The sequence below is a fragment of the Amblyomma mixtum genome, chromosome 3 (assembly GCF_055824585.1).
Source record: "Amblyomma mixtum isolate Tamu chromosome 3, ASM5582458v1, whole genome shotgun sequence".
Classification (NCBI taxonomy): domain Eukaryota; kingdom Metazoa; phylum Arthropoda; class Arachnida; order Ixodida; family Ixodidae; genus Amblyomma; species Amblyomma mixtum.
The window spans coordinates 304507185-304532054 of NC_143014.1; the positions used below are offsets into that span (position 1 = coordinate 304507185).

At 45.9% G+C, this 24870-nt stretch overlaps 1 protein-coding gene across 1 annotated transcript in view; it reads left to right on the forward strand.

The window, feature by feature from the left end:
- The window catches only part of LOC149355447 (uncharacterized), a 97669-nt gene extending 74096 nt beyond the window's left edge, over nucleotides 1-23573 (forward strand). The window contains exons 8-12 of the mRNA XM_089576116.1: nucleotides 523-693; nucleotides 1949-2087; nucleotides 10130-10272; nucleotides 15847-15990; nucleotides 23523-23573. Of these exons, the coding sequence (XP_089432242.1) occupies nucleotides 523-693; nucleotides 1949-2087; nucleotides 10130-10272; nucleotides 15847-15990; nucleotides 23523-23573 (648 nt within the window). The remainder of the gene's footprint in view (nucleotides 1-522; nucleotides 694-1948; nucleotides 2088-10129; nucleotides 10273-15846; nucleotides 15991-23522) is intronic.
- The last annotated feature ends 1297 nt before the right edge of the window (nucleotides 23574-24870 follow it).

Below are 24870 nucleotides of genomic sequence, written 5' to 3' on the forward strand. Positions count from 1 at the left end.
GGGTTTGAAAGAGCTCCGTCTGGTTGGAACATGTTGGAATCAAAATCTGCGCCCAACTTTCACTTGTAAATGACAATGCTGTGTATTTTAGTTACGTCGCTAATTCGCGACAATTGACTTTGAAGAGTTTCTCGTAGCATCTGCGAAACGAGGCATCTAAGCCCGCCTATCTTCTGTTATGTTCTCCCAAAGGCTTGTGGACCCTTTGTGAAGAAAAAAAAATCAGTGCGTATGATTTCCTGTGGCTTATTTATTTTTAACACAGAAGTACCAAATGCAGCTGTTTTCCTTTCCATTAAGGGAACTGGCCGCACGCACGAATGTTTCTTCCTTCGAATAATTGCCGCAGTTATTTTTCGCGGTCTGTAAACGCGCATTTATAACTACTAGAGGGACAGAACGTGGACCAGTCAGCAGTCATCCCCCTTTGCTTTTTCATTACCTGAGGGCCACTGGTGTGCCCTGCCGTGAGCAATGGGCCCCTGTCCTTGCTTAACCGCTGCCGTTCTTGCACACCTGCAGTACGCCATTAGGGTGACTGCTATCGAGATCTACCTGGATCAAGTATTGGACATACTGGGCTGTGAAACTGAAGGCCGGTCCTTGGAAGACCGGAAGGTGCGGCTGGAAGAGCGTGGAGGTATTGTGGAACTGAGGAACGCCACGGAGGTGTCGCTCACTTCCATGTCCCAGGTCAGTAGCGTTCTCTGCCGCAGCCGCTGAGTTTTACTTAGTGCTATGTGTCTCGAAGGATGTTCCAAGCGTAATATTTCAATCAAGGCAGTAACCCCCTTGTCATTACCCCAAGCACAGCCACGTGGCTGCGAAGGAAAACTTGCCCACTTTCACAGAACCTTCGCATTTGGAAGACGCCGGTTAGAGGAGGAAGTTTTCTGCAACTGCGATGCTTCTCAGAAAGCTGAGCAACCTTCCTGCGTATCTATATCGCTGCGTTTGGTTGGATGCTAATGGGCAATTACTCCCGTGGTTAATTCTCATGCCCGACATTTGTTTGCAGAGCAAATAAACGTTGTACAAGTTATCATAACAGCAATATAAAAAAATAGAAGCCGGCACCTTTCGAGTAGGAACAAAATCATTAAATATTCATTTAGGCGTAACCCTGCTACTCGTCCAAAAAATATTCGTCTTAACGGCGTTAAAGCACTTTTAGAAGAAATAATTTCGTCTTTCTACAATGTACGCAGATTTCTGTATTGTGTGTGTACAATCCCTTCCTACCCCGTTAAAGAACCCCAGGTGGTCGAAATTTCTGGAGCCCTCCACTACGCCGTCTCTCATAGCCTTAGTCGCTTTGGGACGTTAAACCCCATAAACCAACCAACCAACCAACCTAACCCCCCCCCCCCCCAAAAAAAAAAGAATAAATGAAGATACAATATTTCCGTGCCTTTTGTACAGAAACCTAGTATGATACGGTGCCCACTGCGGAAGATCAGAGCGCTCATGTTCCTTCAACGAGGTCTAGGTTGTAGTATGAATTGTGTTCTTGCAGATTTCAAGCTCTCTAAACTTTTGCAGCCGAATCAACTCAATTTTGAGGTCTTACAAACCTCCTACTTCTGTTTTAAACGCTTTAAACAATTATATTTGCTCACTACAGCATAGCGTCGCTTTTGTTTATCCACTGCCGTGCATCTCCTCTCATCGTGTAACATTTAACTGTGACGCGATAACCCGGATGTTGCGTGCTTAAAAACCTCATCCGATGTATTCGGTTTCAAAGTTAGCTTATTAAAGCTAGTCCGAAGTTTACTTTCAGAAGGAGGCGAAACATACGCGAATTCATTAAAAAACTGGGCCCAGCACCTTCACTGCTTCTTTCACTCTCACGCAATGCAAAAGCTGCATTGAAAAGCTAAGTTTTTGTGCTTGAATACATGTAGTTGTAGTCGCGACCTGTCGTCTGACATCTTAAACTTTTCAGCTTTCTAGCATAGTGGACCTGGTGAGGCTGCACCGAGCGACCGCCGCCACCGCCTGCAACGACCGGTCATCGCGCTCTCACGTGGTGTACCGCGTCGACCTGCACGCCTGCATAGAAGGGGAAGAGTGGCAGGGTGAGCGTGTTCCCAAGTTTCGCTCCAACCCTTGGCTGCTGTCCGCGCACTAGGTTGTTTCAATCTGTAATACATTAAGAATGCATGTAAAATTTGGCGAGTTCAAAATGTCCCACTCGCCTCCCAGTAACCCACCAACGAAGTAGTTCGAACAATTTGGTCCGAATGAGTGCATACAGTTGAACTTATGTACGAACGGAATTATTCGTTGTTCTACACCTTTTTGATCCCAGAACTTCCTAACCCGATGAGGTAACTAAATGGTTATGGTGTTTGACTGTTGAGCGTAAGGTCGTGGGGTTCGATCCTGGCCACGGCACCTTGTTTTGAACGGCGGCGAAACGTAATACCAGCCGTGTACTGATGTTTCTGAGCACTTAAAAGATTGGTTTAAGTTTTATACGAGTTTAACGTCCCATAGTGAGTCAGGCTATGAGGGACGCGGTAGTGAAGGTCTCCGGGAATTTCGACCACCTGGCGTGTTTTATAGTGCACTTGCGTTGCACAGTACACGGGCCTCTAGCACTTCGCCTCCATAGGACTGCCGCGGCCGGGATCGACCGCGCGTCTTTCGGGTCAGGAGCCGAGCGCCATAATCACTCAGCCACCCACTTAAAAAGAACCCCTGCTAAATTATAGAGGGTGTTTAGGACTGCTTACGTGTTTCGAATGCGAAAGCGTTCTAATCGTGAGCTCTTTTGCTAGGTTCAATAAAGATTCCTTCCTTCCCAATGACACTACTACTCATTACCATAAACAATAGACTGGGTTCACCTTTATTCGCTAATAAAAAACGTGGTTCAGTGGCCTGAGGTTTGCGTGGTCGCCTCGCCATCTGAAGGTCCTTGGTTCCGTTCCCAGCACCTTCTGCAGGCGTTTCTTTTTTTCTTTGGTGTAGATGTCCCTATATTATGGTCAACTGCGGACGTCATGCGGGAGAACGGTGACGTCACTTAGGAATTTCGTGTCATGGAGGGCGACGTATGGTAGCTTTTGTGCTAATGGAACACGCAGGGTGTGATGTTTCACCGAAGGCTTTACACAACTTAAAAAAAATCGCTTTTTGAGTTAAAAGCGAGCTTTTTTCGGTATAGCACTCAGCGGTGTAGTACATCAGAATACAGCAAAGACGGGCTAACTAGCCGGCTGGTTAACTAATATCGAATTTTTAACATTCTAACTATTGTGACGAAGACGAAGCTGGCAGTGGCGCGGGACGGAGCGCTCGCGCTAGGCCAGCGGCCATTAAATCATCTCTCATTCATGGTTCACCACGTCTCATTCGTCGGCTGGCCACCACGTTACAATATTAATGTTAGGAGCCTTAATTATTGAGAGGCTTGCAGCCCCCCGTAAGGAATATCCATATCAGTTTTAGAATTTCGAAAATGCGGTTACCCTCGGCGCTATGGTCCAACAAATTTTGGCCATCCCGACGAGTTACGTGCACTGGAGAGGGTGTTTTAACGGCAAGCTTCTCGAAAGAGTATGTATTTTGGCGCGATGCTGCCAAATTTCTTGGGGCCACAGTGCCGAGAGTAACTGCGTTTTCGAAATTATAAATCTGATCTGGACTTTTCTTGCTGACTACGCGTCTCTCAGTTATTAAGGAGCCTAACGGTAATTGTTAAAAACGTAAGCTTATAGTAAAACTATGCAGTACTAGTTAAGCAGCGTGCTAGTTAGCAGGTTTAGCGGCATTTTAAGGTACTCCACAACTGACAACGTCATGCTGAAAAAAGTGCTCTCCTAACTCAAAAAGCGTATTTTTTAAAATTGCGTAAAGTCTTAGTTGAAAGACCCTGTATAATGCTTTCGCATTAAAATTTGGAGCGCTTCAGTGCGGCGTTGCTTCCGCCCGTAGTAATGCGCTAATGTTACGAAACGCAGCAAGCTCGGCTTCAGTGCGCTATTCAGCGCGCGTCGTCGTTTGCTGCGCGGTTTGAATAAGGAAGCGCCACTAACGGCGCCAGGATTGGTTCGCCTTTCATACAGGCCCATGTAATCTTGCCACTCCACCTGCAGCCAGTGGCGTCAGGTGGAGTGTGAAGAGTTAGGCTCAAATATCGCATTACCGATTATTGTGATATGAGTGAAAACAGTGCGAAAAAGCCCGAAGGCGAAACGAAGAAGGGACAGGAAAGAGCGCTGAACTCGGACAATATATAGGAAGGCAGTGGCAAAGATAATCAGATGTAGTCAACGTCACATGGTGCAAAGAGCCATAAAAGCGAAAGAAACATAACAGGGTGAACAAGCTAAAAGTCAACTGAATCAAACAAGGGATGAAAACAAAAAGAGATACACTTGATGACTATGAACAGTGAAAGTAACAAGGTGTAAAAAGCCATAAAAACGGATAAAACGTCAATAGCGGGTAACAAGGATAAAACCGATAAAAACTGACGAAATGAAATTGTGAAAGGAATAAATACTGGCTGAATATGACATCGTGGGGCTAAAAAAGTGCACAGACCTTAACAATAAAACGATGAAACAGAAAATACTGAATGATTGAAACACACAATCAGCAATAAAAGCTTAGCAATGTAGTTCTAAAAAGGCAAGTTCACTCCCGTACAATGATTTCGACGCGTCACTGACACATTCCAAGCCCTTTCTTTTTATAAAGAAGGCTTCCTTTAACTCCTGGGCTACGCTAAGGACAGTTTCGCGTAAACGAGGCATGCATTTACATTATTTGCAATGAAGCGCTAGATTAGAGCCAGTGCCTTTTTCAAGTGAACGCTCGTGTTCCCTTAAACGTTCGTTCAAGCACCTTCCGGTTTGTCCAATATAAACTTTGTCGCAGGTAAGCGGAATCTGGTAGATCGCCCCTTCCCTACACCTGACGAACATGTTGGCGTGCTTTACGCCACAGGTTTGCTCACTTGGTTTTTCGTTATTAATCCTATTACACAACGTAGCTAGCTTGCAAGGGGCACAAAACACTACGGGAATCTTATATTTATTGGCGACTTTTTTCAAATTATGTGCTACACGGTGGGAATACGGGACTACGGCTGGTCTCACCCTCTTGTCGCTTTCCTGAGTACATTTTTCTTCGTGCCTTTAACTTTGTGAAGCAAAGCTTCAGTCACTGCCGATATCACTGAGTGCGGAAAACCTGCCTGTAGTAACCGTGCGGTCTGCAGTTAGAAACTTTCTTGCATGCAATGCTCACATGATTTCATTAGAGCAGATCCTAATCCTTATGTGGCTATGGCTCGTTTCACTGTTCATAGTCATCAAGTGTATCTCTTTTTGTTTTCATCCCTTGTTTGATTCAGTTGACTTTTAGCTTGTTCACCCTGTTATGTTTCTTTCGCTTTTATGGCTCTTTACACCATGTGACGTTGACTGCATCTGATTATCTTTGCCACTGCCTTCCTATATATTGTCCGAGTTCAGCGCTCTTTCCTGTCCCTTCTTCGTTTCGGCTTCGGGCTTTTTTCGCGCTGTTTTCACTCATATCACAATGAGCCAACTAGCCCCAGCAAAAAGTACCGATTATAGTGATTGTCAAGTTTCTTTTAACGCTCTGAAGAAGCATGACGGCATCTGTTCCAGCTTGGCCCCACAAAAACAGTCGTTAACAAAAAGAGCTCCCTTTAGGGTCGCAGCAACTTTCACCAAACGCTCACCTTTTGTGACGCTTCGAGTTTCATACGCTCGGTCCACGCTTCTGAAAACGAAATTGACCGGACTGCCGCCTCCCAACTGTTGCAAATTACCATTTTGTTTCGCACTATTTTGTTTGTTCATTTTGAAAAAGCGCTTTAGTCAAATGAGGCGACATGTCTGCTTTCTTCCAGGGCGCTAAAGTGTTGTTGCGCTAATACCGTGCGCCAAGCGCAGGCTCAGTGCCCTGTATCACTTAGCTTCGGAGTCCGGCGTCCTAAAGCTCACCTAAACCTCCACTTCCCCCTAAGGCCTCAGGCCACCCCTGCCAGTAACGACTTATGAATGAATGAATACCCAGCGGTGCCATCATGTTGACGCCATCGTTGCCCAATGTTCCCTTGTCATTCATAATTATAGCTCTTTTTCTTTCTCATTATATTCTTTGTTCCCTGACGCAGCTGGTTAATATGTATAGGATGTCTTTGCAAGCGAAGCTGCAAAATTAAGGAATCACCGCTTCAGCACGCGTTAAAATCGGATTAAAATATTCTTCATGCAGAAAAACATTCCAAGTATTGAGCGCCAGGTCTTCGCGGACTCGTTTTTGCACCCGCACTGCGGAGCTTGTGAAGAGTGAAGAAGGCGTGATAGGCGCTCACTTCCATAGCAATGAGCTTCTCCCACGCGTTTGCACATGATTTAGTTGGTATGAAAACTGAGTCTGCTTGTTCTTCACGTGAGCACGTGAGAAGAGGGAGACGAAAAACAGCAATAAATTTACCGAGAATAAGCCGCAAGCCTGGAAAGAATACGAGCGCTCATGGAAACTTTCATACGAAAAAGAAAAGCAGAAGAGAAAAGCAGCCATCCATCGCGTCCGCGGTTTTCTGTACGGGGTGCATTAATGAATTAAAAGCGAAAGAGATGCCACGTGATCGCGGTCTGTCGCTTTCAGATGGAAACCGGTTTTACCCGATTCTGGCGCCCTGTAGAGGTTTCTGAAAAATCATGTTAAACCAGATTGGAACCCGAAAATGCGCCTCCAAGAAAATGTAATGTGCCAGAGCGCACAGCTGAATGGGACACCAGGGAACTAGGGTTTGCCCTGGGCTTATTCCTGAGGGATGCTCTCAGTTAATTATTGGTTATTTAAAGGTGATGTTAATGCTTGCTATCCATTGCTCTGCTCAATCTTAGGGTAAGCTTGAAGAGCACTCCTTAGGAGCGAGAAGCCGGAAAACGGGTACTGTCCGGACGTCTTACTAGCTCCAAATGAATGAGCACTACTCGCGCAAATGGCGTCCTGCTCCGAGGGTGTGAGAGTGAGAGATCTCAGAGGAAGGGGGTGCTCCAAGGTTGCTGCGCGTTTAAAATGGTGAATGTTCTCGCTGTGCAAATGAATGTTCTCGCAGTGCATGACTTGAGGAAGGTGCTACACATGGATATGGTAGTGCAGCAAAATACCTTTTGTAAGTGAGGTAAATATGAAGAATATCTGATTACATAAGCTGTTTCTCGTCGAAACTTCTGATTTCTGTATTTTAAAGAAAGTTTCGAGGAACAGAACATTTCTTTTGTACCTCACAACATTTTTACCTCAGAACATTTCTTTTGTACCTTTGAAGGAAAAAAATTACCCGAAGTAATCACAATTGGGCAAATTTTTTCCAGATAGCAGTATTCGCACCGAGTTTTAACTCGAAATATAGCGCCTGATTTTTACCCCCAAATGTCCCAAAGAAAATAAAACCCGAAAACGAAGCGTCCAAAATGCTATCCAGGTGGGTGTAAAAAGCGATGAAGAACTGGCATACGATCCGGTGTAAATCTACGGCAATTCTGTGAAGGGGTTGGTCGTTCTGGCTGGTTGGCACAGGATGTGCTTCCGTTTCGATGCAGAACAGTATAAGAGCGAGAAAGCAGAAACGACGAAGTGCAAACAGCACCGCTGCAGAAGCGCAAGCGTTGATTTCTGCTGTCGACGACGTCTATGAGCTTTAGCTTCATGGAAATAGCAGCCAAGAATGGGGCAGGTCGGAATAGCACTGTTAGAGACGATTGACCTATCCACAAGAGTGAATGCGCTACTTGTCTTGAACCTGAAAACAGCTAGTGCAGGAAACGGGACGACAGAAAGAGAAGGACACACCACCAGCGCTTGTGGTGTGTCCTGCTCTTTCTGTGGTCTTCGTACCTTCATGCCTTGAACCTGCTTTGAGTAATAGTGACTGTCGCGAGGTGCACCATTAGATCAGCCGCTTGGGCTATCAATAATGTTGAGAGATATCTGCGTGACAGTGTGTCCGTCGCTTTCGCTAGAGAGCCTGCGGCAACAAAATCAGTTAAACAATGGTAGTAAACAAAATACAGATTTCACTGTCTGAAAGAGATAAAAATTCAGAAACAAGCGCCACTCGGCTTAAACATTGCATGATCACGACAGCAAGAGTTTTATATCCTGGTGGTGCCTAATCTTCTTGAAGTGGGCGCAAGAAATAGATACGATTCGAAGCAGAGTTTTGCAAGTCGGAAATGATCGTGAATGCGAGCCTCCAGTATCGAAAGATATCAAGCCACAATTCGACAGCGCGCTACGGTCGCCGAATGGAGTGCGCGCGTCGGCAACAAGCACGCGTCGTTCATTAATTCCGGCACTGTTCGATAAAATACGCGCGACAGCCCTCACGGCTATCGAAGTCGATGAGTAAACTTTAGTTTTGTGCTCTTACGAACGGTGTGGCACCAGCAGCGAAGGAAGGATGCTTATGGAGTCGTCTGAAACATGGATAATGGAACGAACGCAGTTGAGTCGTGGAGCGGTGATCTCGGGTTTCAGCCGCTCCTGGCTTTAAGCAGGAAATAGTATATCTTTATGTTATGTTTTAGAGACAGACCCCATTGGCTGGTAGTTCGCCGTTGTAACAAGTTAGTGGGGAATGATAGGTAAAAGTCACTAAAAGAGCGGTGCTCTCATTTTTTCTTCTAGCAATATACTAGGCTTCCTGAAGAATATATAGCCCGGATGGTTTTGTCGGGTCAGCAAAAGATGATATGTTAAAAATAGCGCCAACCGTACCAAGAAGGTCTTTGAAATTAGGCATGACATCTGGCAGGCATCATTTACGTGCCTATTTCTGGCTTCAAAAGAAAGAAATAGTTATGAAAACGTGTCTTATTTTTGCGGACATTGATTACACATAATCCAGAAAAAGCTGCCCTCTATTTAACAGTTCAGTTTGCAGCACCCTGGCGCTCTTTGTGAATGTTGAACATCCATCAGTTTCTTTGCTGGTTTTACATTCTGGTTTTTTTGGAGTTTACGAAGGCTTGCAGCAGTTTTTGTTTTAAAATACATAGCGAAGACAGCAATGCTTCGTTTAGCTTTTAATGCGCGGAAAAAGTGAGAATTCTGCAGAAACAATTACGTTACACTAGGTGTGTTTTGTGAGTAGCTCTGAAAGACATATAGATCACCTAGGCAACATGGAAAATTTTCAGAACTGAAAGGGTTGATATGAAAGTGTTGAGAACGCACTTTGAAGGAAATGGCGGTTACGGCTACGAACACGGGTGATTTTAGGACTGCGATCGCCGGATCGAACATAAAACTGCAGTTTCTCGAAACACCACTTTTTGTGTGCGCAAAGAACATGTTCTCGACGACCGCGATGATTTTTTATCAGAGTTTATTATATGCTTGCTCCATATGCCGTCCCGAAAAAGAAACTGCTGTTTTGCGGGAGCTTTTTTTATTCATTAAAAAAGTGGTATTGGCAGCAAGCGTAACAAATGGACAGCCGGTACTAAAAAATTATTTTGAATCCACTCTAAAAGCGGTCAGTAGTATTTTTGTTATGATAAAAACCCTTGTTGTAGAGAAAAGGTGGAAAGAGTTTCGTTGCTATGGCTTGATTGCAGAATTCGTAAATGTTCTGTAAGAATAGAAAAAAAAATATTTTTCGATGCCACGAGTGCGCTTGAGTATTTTCTACTGCCTCTCGGCTGGCGAAGCACAGCTGCTCCACAAGCGACCGGGTAAACATGAATAGCAGCAGAAATATTGCGAACATGAGTTTAGGCTTATGTTTGCAGAGTTTCTTAAGCGAGAATCAGCAATCAATCAGAATCTAGGAAGTGCGGCCTTTTATATAAAGGTGCTGTGTTCGCATACCCTTGTCAGCGTGGTGGCTGTTTCAACTACCAAGAATCCAACGTGTAAAGGCAGTTCTGAGTAACCCAAATTAGAGTTCATTTGATAAAGGTAGGCTAGCTTGCGCGATGCCTCAGTTTAAGGCCAAGGCTGCCAGAGGCCCTAGCAGAGCAGCCACTAAGCGTGATCACCTCTGCAATAACAGGCTTAGCTGCGCAGTGGGAAGAGCGTTTCAAGTATGTGTGTGTGTGTGTGTGTTTGTGTTCTTGTCCAGGACGCCTAAACCTCATCGACCTGGCGGGAAGCGAGAGCGAAGAGGAGACTGGGGGTGACGGCACCCGCCGACGCGAAGCCGCCTCCATTAAGTCATCACTTGTGGCTTTGGAAGCTGTCTTCCTGGCGCTCGCGTCCGGGGAGGTAGGAGTCAGTGTAAAGTTTACTGATGAGCGCAGAGGCTGATTTTGAGTACTACAGAGGTGGACGCATTTCTCACACTTGATGCCTCAGTAGGTGCTAACAGTAAGTGCTGCCCCAGCAGCTTACGGACAGTACAATATCGTGGGCTGTGCGGTTTTTGAAGGGAAAGCTTCCCTACGCTAGGTAAACGCAGCTTCGCCGTGGCCGCAAGTTTGACTTTCAAATGACCTTCATAACCAAAGCCCATGCCACGTTGCCAACAGATAAAGCAGAGGAAAGGAAAGGCGCACGACTTGCCGTTTGGGACAGTGGACACATTAGTCGCGCTTTAAGCTACGAAACCGATGAAGAGCGGGAGCTTCGAAAGCAAATGAAAGGCGCATAACTGGCCCCCTGGGACAGTGGACACCTCAGTCGTTCTTTAGGCAACGTGGCGGTAGTGACAGATGTGCGCTACATGCGATGGCATTGATAGCGCTGTGGCAGAAACGCGGCACTGAAGCCATATGCTGTCGGCGTTCATTGTGTTCATTGGCGTTGAGGACGTTTTAGACTGCGATGATTGTAAGGAAAGGAAATGCGCATAACTGGCTCCCTGGATCAGTGCACGCCTGAATCGCACATTGAGGTACGTGGGGTGATGACAGAGGAATGTGGGCTGCATGCGATAGCCCTGATAACGTTGCGCTAGACAGGCGGCACTGCAGCAATGGGCCGCAGCGTTCATTGGGTGAGCAGACTCTCGCGATCAACCATTAACTGCCACCTGCCAGGGTGGCAGGGTGGGCGCGCTGCCTATACAGTGTCCGGAACGCACACAACATTACAGACGCCAAGCCGCGTATACAGTTGCCCGATATGTCATAGCTTTCGCTTTCTAACCAGTTTTAAGAGGAGTTGAACTGCAGCTAATTTTTTTTCGCGCCATTCCTACGTGTGCATTGCACTATTGTTCTCTTCTCTTTCCTCTTTTTTTCTCTTTCTCTTTTTTCTCTCTCTCTCTCTTTTCTCTTTTTCTCTTCTCTTTCTCTCTCTCTTTTACCCTTTTTCTCTCTTTTCTTCTCTTTTTTATCTCTTTTCTCTTTCTCTCTTCTCTTTTTTTTCTCTCTTCTCTTTCTCTCTCTTTCTCTTTTTCTCTTTTTTTCGGGGGGAGGGTGAATTTATTACATGGGGTAATTTATATGTAAAAAATTAATTGATAAAAATGGGGCACAAAATACGCCGCTTATTTAAATACTCCCTCCAGTACGACTCACCTTCAAAATAATACAAAACGCACTATCGAGCTCTGTTTGCGTGCTCTAGAGCGTAGTCCATAACTCATGTCTTAAACCAGCGCGTATAACTCACGTAGCGGCCCATGATGCCGTGAAAGAGAGGGGTCACTTTAGCAAAGCGCACAGCATCCAGCGCGAAGACCGATTGGGACAAGTTGCTATTGCTACGATCCTTGTTGTGGCAGGTCGAACAGAGGAAGGCAAAACCAGCCGTGGATTCTGTTTGTTTTGCGGATTCTACGCGTAACGATTTTACTGGCCATTCGTCCCGTAGGGTGAGAATTCGTAGTCTTGACATTCGACAGATAGCGTTTCATATTATAGCGTAGTTGTTACAGTATTTACAAGAAGGGCGCCTGCTAGCATTCATTATCATCAGCAGCAGACAGCGTGCGAGAAAAATGAGGTGCGTAAACTACGGGAGGGAAAAAAACTGCACTTTTTGACAGCTAATGGGGGTGCGTTCGACTTGCGCGCGTGTCTATCACAGTAGTGACGGTGTAAGAATATTTTAGGTGTTGACACTGGCCGCCCGCCGCGGCGGAGAGCGCGCACAGATCATGTTCGCCCTCTAGTACATGCGCCGACCTTAGCGGCGCGGGAGCGCTGTGGAGTAGTGGTCATTCGCTTCAGGAACAGCGGACGCGGCTCTGTGATTTGCACGGCTTTCGATGTCGTTTTAGGCATTGTTTGTCGGTGTTATGCGCTGCCAGAGTGCATCACAAGATGTAGACGTTAGGTTCTTGGCTTCCACGTTGTAGTAGGCATCGTGCACGAAGAAAGTTGGGTAGAACTAGCTTTTTGTGTCGCGGTTTGGGACCAGCCGCAGTGATCGTTCTGCAAACGCCCGTGGTGGCGCGGGCCGATGCCGTGTACGGTCGTCTCGGCCTATGTGCACAGTGGCTGTGATGTGTTGGTTGTTGCTGTGGCACATATGAGTGGTCCAGCCGTGTCCAGAAGCTGTCTAGACACGATTATGCTTCGTAACCAACTGCTGATCGAGCTACCAGAGTTGTCCGGACCAAGTATCACTTTTTAAAGCTGCGTCGGAGTATGCTCACCTAGAGCTTTGGCGCCAGGCAATCTCCAGAGCAGATAGGATATTGCGACCGAACGACCACGTCTGCGCGAAGCACTTTTTCGAACATACGATATTAAATCGTATTGCGCAGAGTTCAATGGCAAGAAACTACTAAATGCACCCAAGAAACCGGGGCTGTTGGCGAATGCTGTTCCGAGTATTTTTCCCGGATGTCCCAATTATCTGACAAAACAGGCAAATTCATGAAAGCCTCCAAGAAAACACGACAGTGCATCCACATGTGCCAAGCAGCCACGCAAATGGTCCGCACCCGCCGCTGTCGCACTGCCCTCGGAGTCGGCCTGAGAAAAACAAAAAGACGCCGATCCATCATGGAACTCTCGGAAGAAACTGCGCACATGTAACTGGAGTACACTACGTGCGTCAGCTGATCAAAGAACATGTCCTTCTTCCACCATGACACACGGACGCGCCTCCTCACTTAACTGCGAGCTCCCTCTCCATCGGCATTCATGGGGGTAATGTTTGTTGTCATGGTCCCGGTACTTAACATTCTAGGTGCTCAGCGATCCCTGTCCATGCCATGGCCGCGGAGGAATCAATTTCAGTCGGCAATCTCGTGGTCAGTTTCCACCTGCTGTACATTTTGGTGCCAAAAACATGCTATGACATGCCAGTAACATTTATGACAAATATTCAGCTGCATAATTCGCCGGAGCCTAAAACACTCGATGGATAATTTTGTGGCCCAACGCTATTGATGTCAACAAGTCGCTTTACTATGCCAACTGCAATTATTCTCAACTGACGCCCGCCAATCCCAGTTTAGAATCTGGATTTTACCTCTGCGCGTGCGCGCCAGTCTTTCCTTGAGGGAGACGACAGCTCAGCATCGTCGGTGTCGGCGTAAAAGGTTAGGTTGATAGAAGGAATGCCAGGGGAACTTCCACTAGCCACTTTCGCGTCGCGTAACTAAACTTGCACTGTACTAGGCATTAAAACATCGCAAATGCACGCTTGGCTTCCTTTTTGTCCCTGTGCTCAATCGTACAATGGTGGAGGCTTTCCGCAACGCAGCACACGAGCGCGAGCCCTATTCCTCACTGCGGAGGCAACATTTCTGATGCAGGCGAAATGCAGAAACGCCCTTGAGGTTTTTCTTCACGTTATAGAACCCCATGTGGCCGAAGTTAACCATGTTCTCTAAACGGCGGGCATCATCTCACAGTGTCTGCGCATTACACTCCTCAAGCAATGTCTAAATGGAAGCCCAGGCTCTTTCGCCCAAATATGGGAGCGTGCGCGTTGCAGCCGACCTTTTATATTTAAGAGTCAGTATAGTTAACAATGCTCTGAGCATTCTTGAGGATGAAAGAAAAAACTGTGGAATGAACGCATTTCGATCACGAGCTTGGAAGGATCGAAGGCCCGCGTCCTCGCTGCGGTTCCACCCATTCATGCAGTCCCAGCTAGTAAAACACGAAGTAGCCTAAAATTATTCAGTGTCGACAGCAGTTTCAATCTTCCTGCTCCTTGCCGAACTTAACAAAGCCCACATACACGCCGCGGCACCGAACGATCGCGCAACACCAGCATTACGGCCGCCGCAACTCGGCGACCAGACAAGACCTCATCGCCTGGCGCCATCTGTCCGCATTCGAGAAAAGTGCAAAGAGGCGCGAACAAGATCTGGTCGCGCCGTCGCGCGCAGTGTTAGCGCCTAAATATATTCTTACGCCATGACAGTAGCAAATAGGGTACTCCGTTTGGCCTCAAGTACACTAAGTACGAAGGTGGGAAAATGAACGCCAAAGTGTACTGCAGGTGGGTGCGGCAGTGGTGAATAAATCATGCGTAACGCTTGGACAAAGAGACTGCGGAGTGCACAGGAAGGGGGCTGAGGGACCACCCCCTACTTCATCTTTGGTTCTTGCTAGTTACCATGGTGTTTGAGTTTGGTTCAGTTGCAACTAGCAGCAATATTTAAAGCTTTCGTGGCGAAAAAGTTCTGTATGGTCGAAGAGAATTCCACAGAACCGCTTGCAAGCTACAAAACAGAACACAGTAGTGATATGTGCCGAAGTTCTAACGCTTAACATTGGTTACAAAACACTCGCTGACTTTGAAAGCAAAAACAGGGGAGAAAAAAAACTGAAAAAATTTCTAACCACCTGGTTTGCATCTGTTATACATGCTGCTCGAGATGGATACTTCTTGCGCACAGGCTCTAATGCTGATTAATGTAACGTTTTGTATAGATAGGGATCAAAACAGGGCTCACATAAGTAACGAGAAACTGGCCATGCATTCTTTTTATGCATACCATATCGTAGTGTGCAGTCTGGAGGGCAGGTGATCCCCTGAGCGGCAGGTACTGCTGCTTACTTTTCAGCAGTATTTTCATCCACTTCGCATGTTTTGTTGGGCGTAGCAGTGGCACTGACATTGCAGTGACAGAGTGTGGTCGTTTAATGCTACTGCGTTCGTTCTACTTCCGAGTTCCAACAATGCGTAGAGGCCAGGCGGCACTGTGGTCGTAGCATGCTGAATGAGCTAGTGACTTTTGTGATGCTGACTGTACCTCAGAGCTTAAACATCGTATTAAACATAAAAAACAGTGTCAAGCATTGCTAAAAAATGTGTAAAATTACTAATTTTGCGTCTATTCATGTGGGTAGTTCAGAACAACGCCGCACTGCTAACAGTGCAAATTTAACATAGCCATAGAATTCACCTGCTGCCACTGCTTTTTTCCAGTATTATGACAGATGCCACACAGGGTCAACAATTTCTTTTTGTGTGCTTCCTATGTGCGCTTCGCACTATCTTTGGAAAAGCTGGAGGTAAAAAATCTCTTGACAGAGCGCGAGCCATGGTTCGTATCGATTGTTTGCCACAGTGGCATAGGATTACCTTCTTTCTTCCTTCTTGCCCCCAACTGTTCCTCATCATCAGTGGCGGTTATCACTCTGTGAACAACGGGGGACTCCTGCTCACACAGATTTACTTGATGAGCACAATTGTACTAATGCTTTTTAAAGGAAATTCAGAACATAGCCTTGGCTCGCGTCTCATGTGCGAGCACTTCTTTTAGATGTTTGTGCGTCGTGATTTTCTATTATACGTCGCTTTCCCTTCATACCTTGTCTCCTCCTATCCGGGACAGATAATTACCTGCAAGTAACCTGTGCTCGGATCTTTGCCGCTGATCAGTGCCCCATGCTCTCTCTTCTTTTCTCTGCTCAGAGTACGCAGTACGTTCCGTATCGGCGCACCAAGCTGACGCACACGCTCAAGAACAGCCTGGCCGACAGCGGGAAGGTTCTGGTCATTGTGAATGTGTCGCCCCGGGCGGAGGACATCAGTGAGACGCTGAAGTCGCTTCACTTCGCCAGCACTGTAAGCACCTGCACACCAGGCTTCTGAAATCGCGCATGAATCCCCTTTTGATGCGATAGCTTCACTCTGCTAGGTAAAGCCGGGTACCGCCGTGTTTGCAACTTTACTCTGGCAGGTGATGTCCAAAGAGCAACCCAGGAGGCAGGTGCGCCACCTAGGTCATGTGTCCTTGAGCGTCATCACAACCTGTCCAACGAATAGTGAGCAAACTGTCCGGCATGGAAGGTGTCAGTTAAATTAATGATTGGTAGCTCGGGAATATTAACCTGGGCCGCAGAAGGCCCACTGCTGCGAGCTCCTTCCATCGCAGGGCAGTGGCGCATCTCGTAACCGCTGCACCACTGCGCCAGGAGGGGTTTGACAAATCCCAGGGATCTGTGCATGTAAAGTATAGTATGTCATTCTGCATAGATGGGAATTAACCCACTACGCTATCTCGTCATGCTCTTAAGGCGGAGCTTGAGTGTCCCCTCTTTTTGTCCTTCGACCGCAGCGCGTTCGATTCGCGCACCACCATGGCTACCGACCGTGGTGGCTCTGCGGCTTTTGGCGTTGAGCTGCTGAACCCAAAGGCGCGGGACCGAATCTCTGGCCCGGCGGCCGCATTTCGGTGGAGGCAAAATGCGATAACTACCGTACGCTGAGCGGCGTCAATGCACATTGAGGGACCCCACGGAAAAACTGAAGTTCATCTGTGCCGAAAGATTACCGCACTCTAATGAGACAGTTAGGAGCTACCCCACTGAAAATTCACTTTTATCTGCTAAGAAAACGTAAAAAACACTCATGCCTCCGTAAAATGGACACTTCAGTTCACGAGTGAAACTACATAAAGCGAGACGACCGTAAAAACAATTCGCCAAGGGAAAAAAAGAACAAAAACATGCTATTACTAAAGTCCGTCTCTGTGCACGATAGTGGCCAGGGAAGTTAAATGACACATAATTTTTTGAGCCACAAGCCCATTAGCCTGGTCGCCATTGAGTAATGCGCTCAATGGCTCACCTTGACACACCTAGTGGTCTGTGACGCGCTTGATGGTATCCCAGAGCTAAATTACCAAACTTCTATTGCTAATGGTGATATCCAACGAACGGTGCTACATATTAGCACTCTCTAGGCTTATAGCTGCTGAATACGGCGCTCTACGTGGCACAAGCTGCGGGATTTCTTTTCACAGCCATTCATGGAATTGGGAACCCATGAAACCACGAAGGGGAAATCACTCAGTCATTCTCAATTTTTTACTGCATTTCTGTGTGGTCCTGCGCTCAAAATGCAGGAAGCCAGACATCTGGTTGGGGCAGTGGATATTTTCACCATCCATGTTAAGCAGGGAAAAATACATGCGCCCCAATGTGCATTTGTGCCGTGTCCATAATTGGGGTCGTCCTTATTAACGGGGGCCGTAATAACGAGCCACAACTATAGGCATAGCCAAAACCTGCTGTTTCCACAAGTTTCGGTCCGGGAGGAAACTTTTTGGGCTCGGGGATCCCTCAAACGTGGCTACTCCTCTATTCGTCTACACAGGGTGATCACGGAGTCCTATTCTGTGCTGACGTCACGAGTTTGAATCGAATGGCAAGAAAATGTTTAAATCCTACATGCCTTAGCATACCATACCATACCATACCATACCATACAATCTTACCTCGGAACCATTACAGGTGGCTCACTCACATTCAAGTCTGCCCGCATTCGATCCACCACACTCATGTCTGCCCACATTCACAACCACTCGCTCACACTCACGTCCACACACTCATACTCATGTCAACTCACACTGACAACCCCTCACTGCCACTTCCGTTCACTCACTGTGAACTTTGCGGTGCATGTCTGAGCGTGCACGACACCATCACCTCTATTCATGATCACAACGTTTTAAATAATTCCTTGCTAGCTTCTGTCAGTGGTGTGACACGTTGCAGGTGAAAATTGACTAAAATGGTGTTTATGTCTTTTAACAAATACTTGTCTCCTTCCCTTTTGACATATTCGTTTGATGGCTTGTTCCTAAGTAAAGTAAGTGAATATACCTCGGATCGCTTTTCACTTCCAATATGCTCTGGCCGAAGCATAGTAAACAAGCATGCAGTAAAGCACTTCAGAGACTCAGGTATCTGCGGCGCACATTACGTGCAGCACCACGTCATACAAAGCTTGTAGCTTAAAAAATGCTAATCCGACCGCTTATGAAATACGGCTCAGTCGTTTGGAATCTATATCAGAAACTGTACGGCGATAGAATTTAATCCGTCTAGAAGAAGGCAATTCGTTTTATCTATTGCCGCTATGACAGAGAATTTACGCCCTCGTCTAATCTCAGCGTATTGTCTCTTAACTACGCTTTCAATACGACGGTACATCCGAGTGCCTTAAGTAAATATACAAGCTCATTAACTCGACGCGCCTCGTCGGAATGAACACCCATGTTACTTTTTTTACTAGATTATCAACTATGCACCACTACAGTTTAAGCATTTCTCCAATTTACGCGCGGACTGACACATATAAATACAGCTTCTTCCCACGTACTATCGAGTGCTGGAACTCTCTGCCTGGTGAAATTTGTTCATTTCTATTTACTCAATTTTTGACTGGCCTCGGACGTCACTGACCCCCTGTTTTTTGTTTTATATTGTATTTTGTTTGTACTTGTCATGTATGCATGCTTGTATGTATGAACATATACACGATGTCCCAGCTAACTTGGACCAAGATTTGTAAAAAAACTAAGCGTTCTTCAGAAGTGAAATCGCGTGGATGTTGTTGAGGTTTATCTAAAGTTACAGTACTATTTTTTCGCTCCTCCTATTTGAATAATTAGTCGAGATAATTAAGTTAACATTTTAAATATAGCTTGAAACGTCCAGGCGTCGATAGCAAAGTTGTGGAGCTCCACAAATATCGCCCAACCCAGGCACTTCCAACGAGATAGACCTAGCGTGGCCGTTTTTATTCGGGAAAAAAGAGAGCCCACGGAGTTTAAAAAATACCACGTGACAGCGCGCTCTGTGCGCCCGGATGCGCCGCGATTACAGCGCTCTCATCCGTGCTTCGTAAGAAACATCACCCGCTTCGCCCCTTTCGTGCTGCCCAAGACAGGGCTTCGCGTTGGGCTTGGTTCCAAGATAAGCGCCAGTGGGTACGGGGCGGCAATGTAAAGAAAGCGCGGCTCCTCTTTTTCAGCTTAATTCACACGACGTTATCAGGCTTGTTATATGCGTCCTTGCTTGTTGGGATCTTGCTCCCAAATTCAAACTCATGAGATTGTCAGTGTTCTCTCGCATGCATTCTGCTAACGTGAGTGTGCAGTTATTGCCGCAGAAACGGGAGCCGCGCTTTCTTTCGACTCCCGCCCGTGCCCACTGGCGCTTATCTTGGAACCAAGCACATCGCGAAGCCCTGTCTTGGGCAGCACGAAAGGCCCGAAGCGGGTGATGTTTCTTACAAAGCACGGATGAGAGCGCTGTTATCGCGGCGCATCCGGGCGCACGGAGCGCGCTGTCACGTGGTATTTTTTAAATTCCGCGGGCTTTCGTTTTTCCCGAATAAAAACGGCCACGCTAAGTCTATCTCGTTGGAAGTGCCTGGGTTAGACGATATTTGTGGAGCTCCACAACTTTCCTATTGACGCCTGAACTAATCAAGCTATATTTAAAAAGTTAATTTATTTATCTTGACTAATTATTCAAATAGGAGAAGCTAAAAATGGTACTGTAACTTTAGATAAACCTCAACAACATCCACTCGATTTCAGTTCTGAAGAACGCTTAGGTTTTTATAAACCTTGGTCCAAGTTAGCTGGGACACCCTGTATACGCTTTTCATGTATACCATATCGCCACTCTTACCACAGCCCCTGTGGGGCTGCAGTATGTATGAATACACAAATAAAATAAATAAATATCATGCCATAACACACCATACTATACCATACCATGCCATACCATGCCATACCGTACCATACCGTACCATACCGTACCATACCGTACCACTAGGGCTAAGCGCCCGCGCATACAGGTTTTATCGTCAGCCATGAATAGTAAACGAAGGAAACCGACACCACCTCGTTAAATATTGCTGAAAATTAAAAAACGGCGTGAATTCTTTGCAGATCTGGACACAATACTGCTTGTAAATCCATAGAACTTATAATTGCGGGGAATTAGGCAATGAGCCGCCGCAGTGGGTCAGTGGGTGTGATGCTCGGCTGCTGAACTGAAAGACACGGGTTCGATCCCGGCCGCGGTAGTCGAATTTCGATGGAGGCGAAATTCTAGAGGCCCGTGTACTGTGCGATGTCAGTGCACGTTTAAGTACCCCAGGTGGTCGAAATTTCCGGAGCCTTTCACTACGGCGTCTCTCCTGAGTTGCATTGGGACGTCAAACTCCCATAAACCATAAACCCTAAATTAGGCAATGAGTTAGAGACACTACAAAACCATGCTGTCAGATTCATGTTTTCCTGGTATTCTCGTCATACTAGCGTCACCGCAGTAAAGGCACGTGCCGAACTTGATAACTTATCACGTCGTCGCAAACTAGCACGCCTGGCGCTCTTCAATAAATTTTCTGATGTTTTCCTCCTGTGCGATTTCTTCCAATCACTAGAAGCTTTTTTTCCGCTCCGCGATCGCCCATTCAAAGTTAAATGCACTTCATGCCACACTTCTTTTGCGAAATAATTAACGCCTCGCAATATAGTCGACTGGGATAACCTGTCATCACACATCGCAACTAAAAGTGAACTTAACATGTTTCAGGACCTCCTAACACAAACATCTCTCCAGCATTGCTCATTACTTTTATCACATGTTTCAATCAAATGAATTGTTGTTTTGTTTTGTGCCAGCAGTTGCCTTACTTCTCTAATGCACGTTTTGTTTTTTATTGGATATAATCAGGTAGTTATTTATGATTTCCACTAATACTACGTATTTTAGTGTATATGTATTGCACCTTTGTGCTTACTTTCCTCGTTATGTAATACCCTTGACTAGAGGACTATATTGAAAAAATTATTAGGTGTATATTAGTATTATTAGTAAAGTAAATTAATATTAGTAAAGTATCAGGTTTATATTGAACAAAAATATTTTCCGTCATAATTCACTTGCTTAACGCTTATACTTAGATAACATATGCTTTCTATGTAAAAGCATTGACAAAGAAATTGCGCTTAAACTACGTGGCGTTGCATTGTGGTATGTGATTAGGCGCGCATTTTTGCAAAAATATATATTTTTTTTGCACTCGAGCCGTTTTCATAGCGGTTTTCTGAGGCAAGGAATTTTTATGTCAAGCTCGCCGTTGCTTTTTCCCTGATGGCTGCAAGTGTTAAAACGGTAGTGGCTCCAGAGAATACCGGCTCTCAGTAGTGCTTGAAACTCTGTCCGAGCTGGGGTTTGCAGTGAACGCGGTCTCTGGAAGCAGCTTCGAAAGCAGTCTGGTTCTCGTTGAGCATATTCTCCAGTATGGCCCTTCACATCATGTAACACCATTTTCGTCATCTTTGATGAGCATTCGTTTTTAAGCTTCACTTTTGGGCGGCTCACAGTTTCGTCCACACTGAGTTAAACAAAAAAAAGCCTAAATATTTGCTATGCAGTTCTTGAAGATGTGATCGGTGCCCAAGAGAAATTTACTGCGTGGCTGGCATTGCAGAATTATCTGCTATACATCAGTACTTCAGCAGCAATGTCGCTAAAGTATTGCTCATTTCAATCCGCTCGCTAATAACAAAGTTTATAGATCTCCTGCCTGTCCGCGAATAAGCGGGGTCGCTAGCGGGCTCGCGGTAGGCAAAAAAAAAACCCGCGAGTGGAGTAGCGGGGAGGTCTTGAGCGTGTGTTTAGAGGCTTCTTGGCACATTTTTAGTTTCTTCGAATCGCGAGCGTGGGTGGTGCTGTTAAATAAATAATTCCGCCCGAAGTGAACGGGCATGCGTTAAGGGTCTACGTCATATTCCGGAAAAATACTTTGCCACTATGTATTGTGCATGTGATTGGTGGTAAGCAGAAAGCGTTGCAGTCTTTGCTTTCTACGCGATAAATTTAATAAACTTACCAGCCTATTCCAGCCTGTGACAGTCTGTACTATGTGGCGTCATCTTAATTAAGGAAGATAGGAGAAGCACTGGCATCGTCTCGGCCGATCTCAGAAAGAGCTAAACATGCTACGTTGCTTTTAGCACACAGTAGTGTGGGCTATTATAAACATTCTAACGTCACTGTGCAAGAGTGACACAATTTAGGATTATTCTCTCAACACGAATCTCTTCTGTCTGTCATATTAAGGAACACTGCCAATGCAATACTAAATGCCTTTAACGCGGCAATGTATGTTTGTATGCCTCTCACACGTTAAAATGTGCCATGCTATTAACAAAAGAAAACTCCTTGGTCCCTAGTGAGCAGGTAGTCACCCCACCTACATCAAACCTGCTCCAGGCGATAATTACGCGCTATTATAAGCACGCTATGCTAATGCATCAGCGAATCAGTGTAACAGCTTCCCCAATAACAAAATCTTAGCCGCTTATAGCAGTGAGAACGTCGAGAGAAAAACTTTGTGGTTTTATACAGCGGCCCATTCCAGCTATCGGCCACACAGCTGTCGTTGCTGACCTTTTTTACCCTTTTATGCTGCTACGGCCATCCCACAGTGACGCAGATGGCAAGTATACGATGCTTCTGCAGCACACTGTACACAATGCAGCCGGATAGCTGCTGCAGCTGCTGTAAGCGCGGTCAGGCAAACCTGTTTTGTCTACAGTGCGAAAGTCGCTATTTAGCGCCACCTCATCTTGGTGACGTCCTGGCGTGAAGCAGGTGCATAGGGCTATCCTGATTCCTACCATTCTCCTGGGCTTTTTAATACACATTTATACAGCTTCCTGTAGGAGTCCGTCTCAGGTGACTTTGATACTGCGTACGTCTGATCCTGTTTTGTCCAATACGGTGGAGAGCGCTTAGCTTTTACAGCATGGCTCACAGTCATTTCATCTATTTATGCTTAATGTACTTAATGAAACAGTACAGAATAAATTCCGAAAGCTTAAATAAGCTTGCCCTGGCCGTCGAGAGCTCTTATTGTTCGTTGAGATCAGGACATCGCATCTTGCACATGTCGGGCATGGCCGACTCTGTGCATGGCGTGCACAACCGTGGTGGGTAGTGAACAATTTTTGCTTGGCGCCACTCTGGACTGCGCCACCATTGCACGTTCTGTTACACACGTTGACTGCAACCTGATGCCGCTGTAATACTACGAAAACCTAAAATCACTCAGTTACACAATTAACACCCCCCTGGAACTTTGTCGATACATTCATACGTTGACTTAGCTAAATGCCTTATCAATGCTCGTATCGTATAATCGTGGGAATGGAAGCAAAATTGATTGCTTGAAGACGGCAGCGGGCAAGCACCTGCGAAGTGGCTTCTCTATGTTTTCTGCGCCTTCTATAGTCTCTTTACATCTGAGTTGCCTTACTGACGCTGAATCTTTCTTTTTGCTTTCAGGTCAATGAGAAGCGGCTGGAGAAGAAAAAACAAGCTCCTGGAAAAGGATAATAAAGGGTGTGAGTGATGTGCAGTCAAGCCCTTACACAGCTTCTTTGCTTGAACCTCCGACTAGAAGACATCCTGAACTTGACTTTGACACCATTCTACGAACGAACTAACACGTTCATATTCAGTTTTTTTTTCTCCGCACTACTGAACCTTACAACGCATCACCTGGAAATATTCACTGGTTTGATTTTGAGACTTATGTAAAAATCATTAAAGACACACAATAAATTTCAATTCATGTCTGCAACCCAACGGTAATCATGTACTCCGCTCTTCTCCGTACAGTTTTGTTTTATTGTTCCCTGCGCATCATTACTTGTAACATTATAGATGCAGTTTGTATTTTTTTGTCAGATTCCAATGAAGAACACCGCAATCTATGTTTTCGTATACGTGTAATCATACTCACACACTCCTGCTATGGCGCTCCATAGCACTGCACCATGTTTGGATAAATAAATAAATAAATAAGGTACAAATTTCGAGAATTGGCATCAAGGCAGGTTTGGTAAATTTTATCTATGCTGCAACGCTCAATCTTAGGCTGTATGAGAGCATTACAAAAGCGGGCGCACCAACAAACCACGTCGCGGCGCTGAACTTTGCACTCCGCGCAGGCCGATCATAGATGCATGGTGAGCGTCGTCGCCGTGGGCCCTGCTTTTTAAACAGCGGCTGAAGTAAACTACGTAGTGCTTGACTCGAATTTTTTGCCATGAATAGAAAACTGTTCGAAAACTCTACAGCATATTCTTTTCGCATTATTCGAAACATGGAGCATTTGATTCGCTCAGCGAATCGAATACCAGGATATTAGATTTGTCATTTGCTAATTAGTCGAAAACTGTTTGAAAACTGGAGCACACATTCGATACGGTTCGCATTATTTGCAGCGTGCTGCATTTGATTCGTTCAGCGAAGCGACTAGGAGGGTATTCAAATTGTTTTTAGAAAATTTCAAACATTCACACTCCCGTAGCAATGGAGCCGAAATTTATGGGTGCTCAGGTGAACAGGGCTTTGGGCAATAAAGCAGTAAAAGGGGCATGATTTCCTGGGTGGTGTTCAGTTCCATTCAGTTATTGGCGTTGCGTGTCTGGCAGAAACGTTCAAGGATTCAGTGAATACTAAGGATTTCAAATGAATAAATGTAAGGTATGCCAAGTAGACACACATTCATGCACACCAGCACGTCCTCCTTGCACACTCGCCGCAGTGAGCTCAGTGAAAGCGGACGTTGATGCTGCCCTTGGCCAGCTGCCATATCGTGAGGGTCCTCTTTGTTCTCCGTGAACGA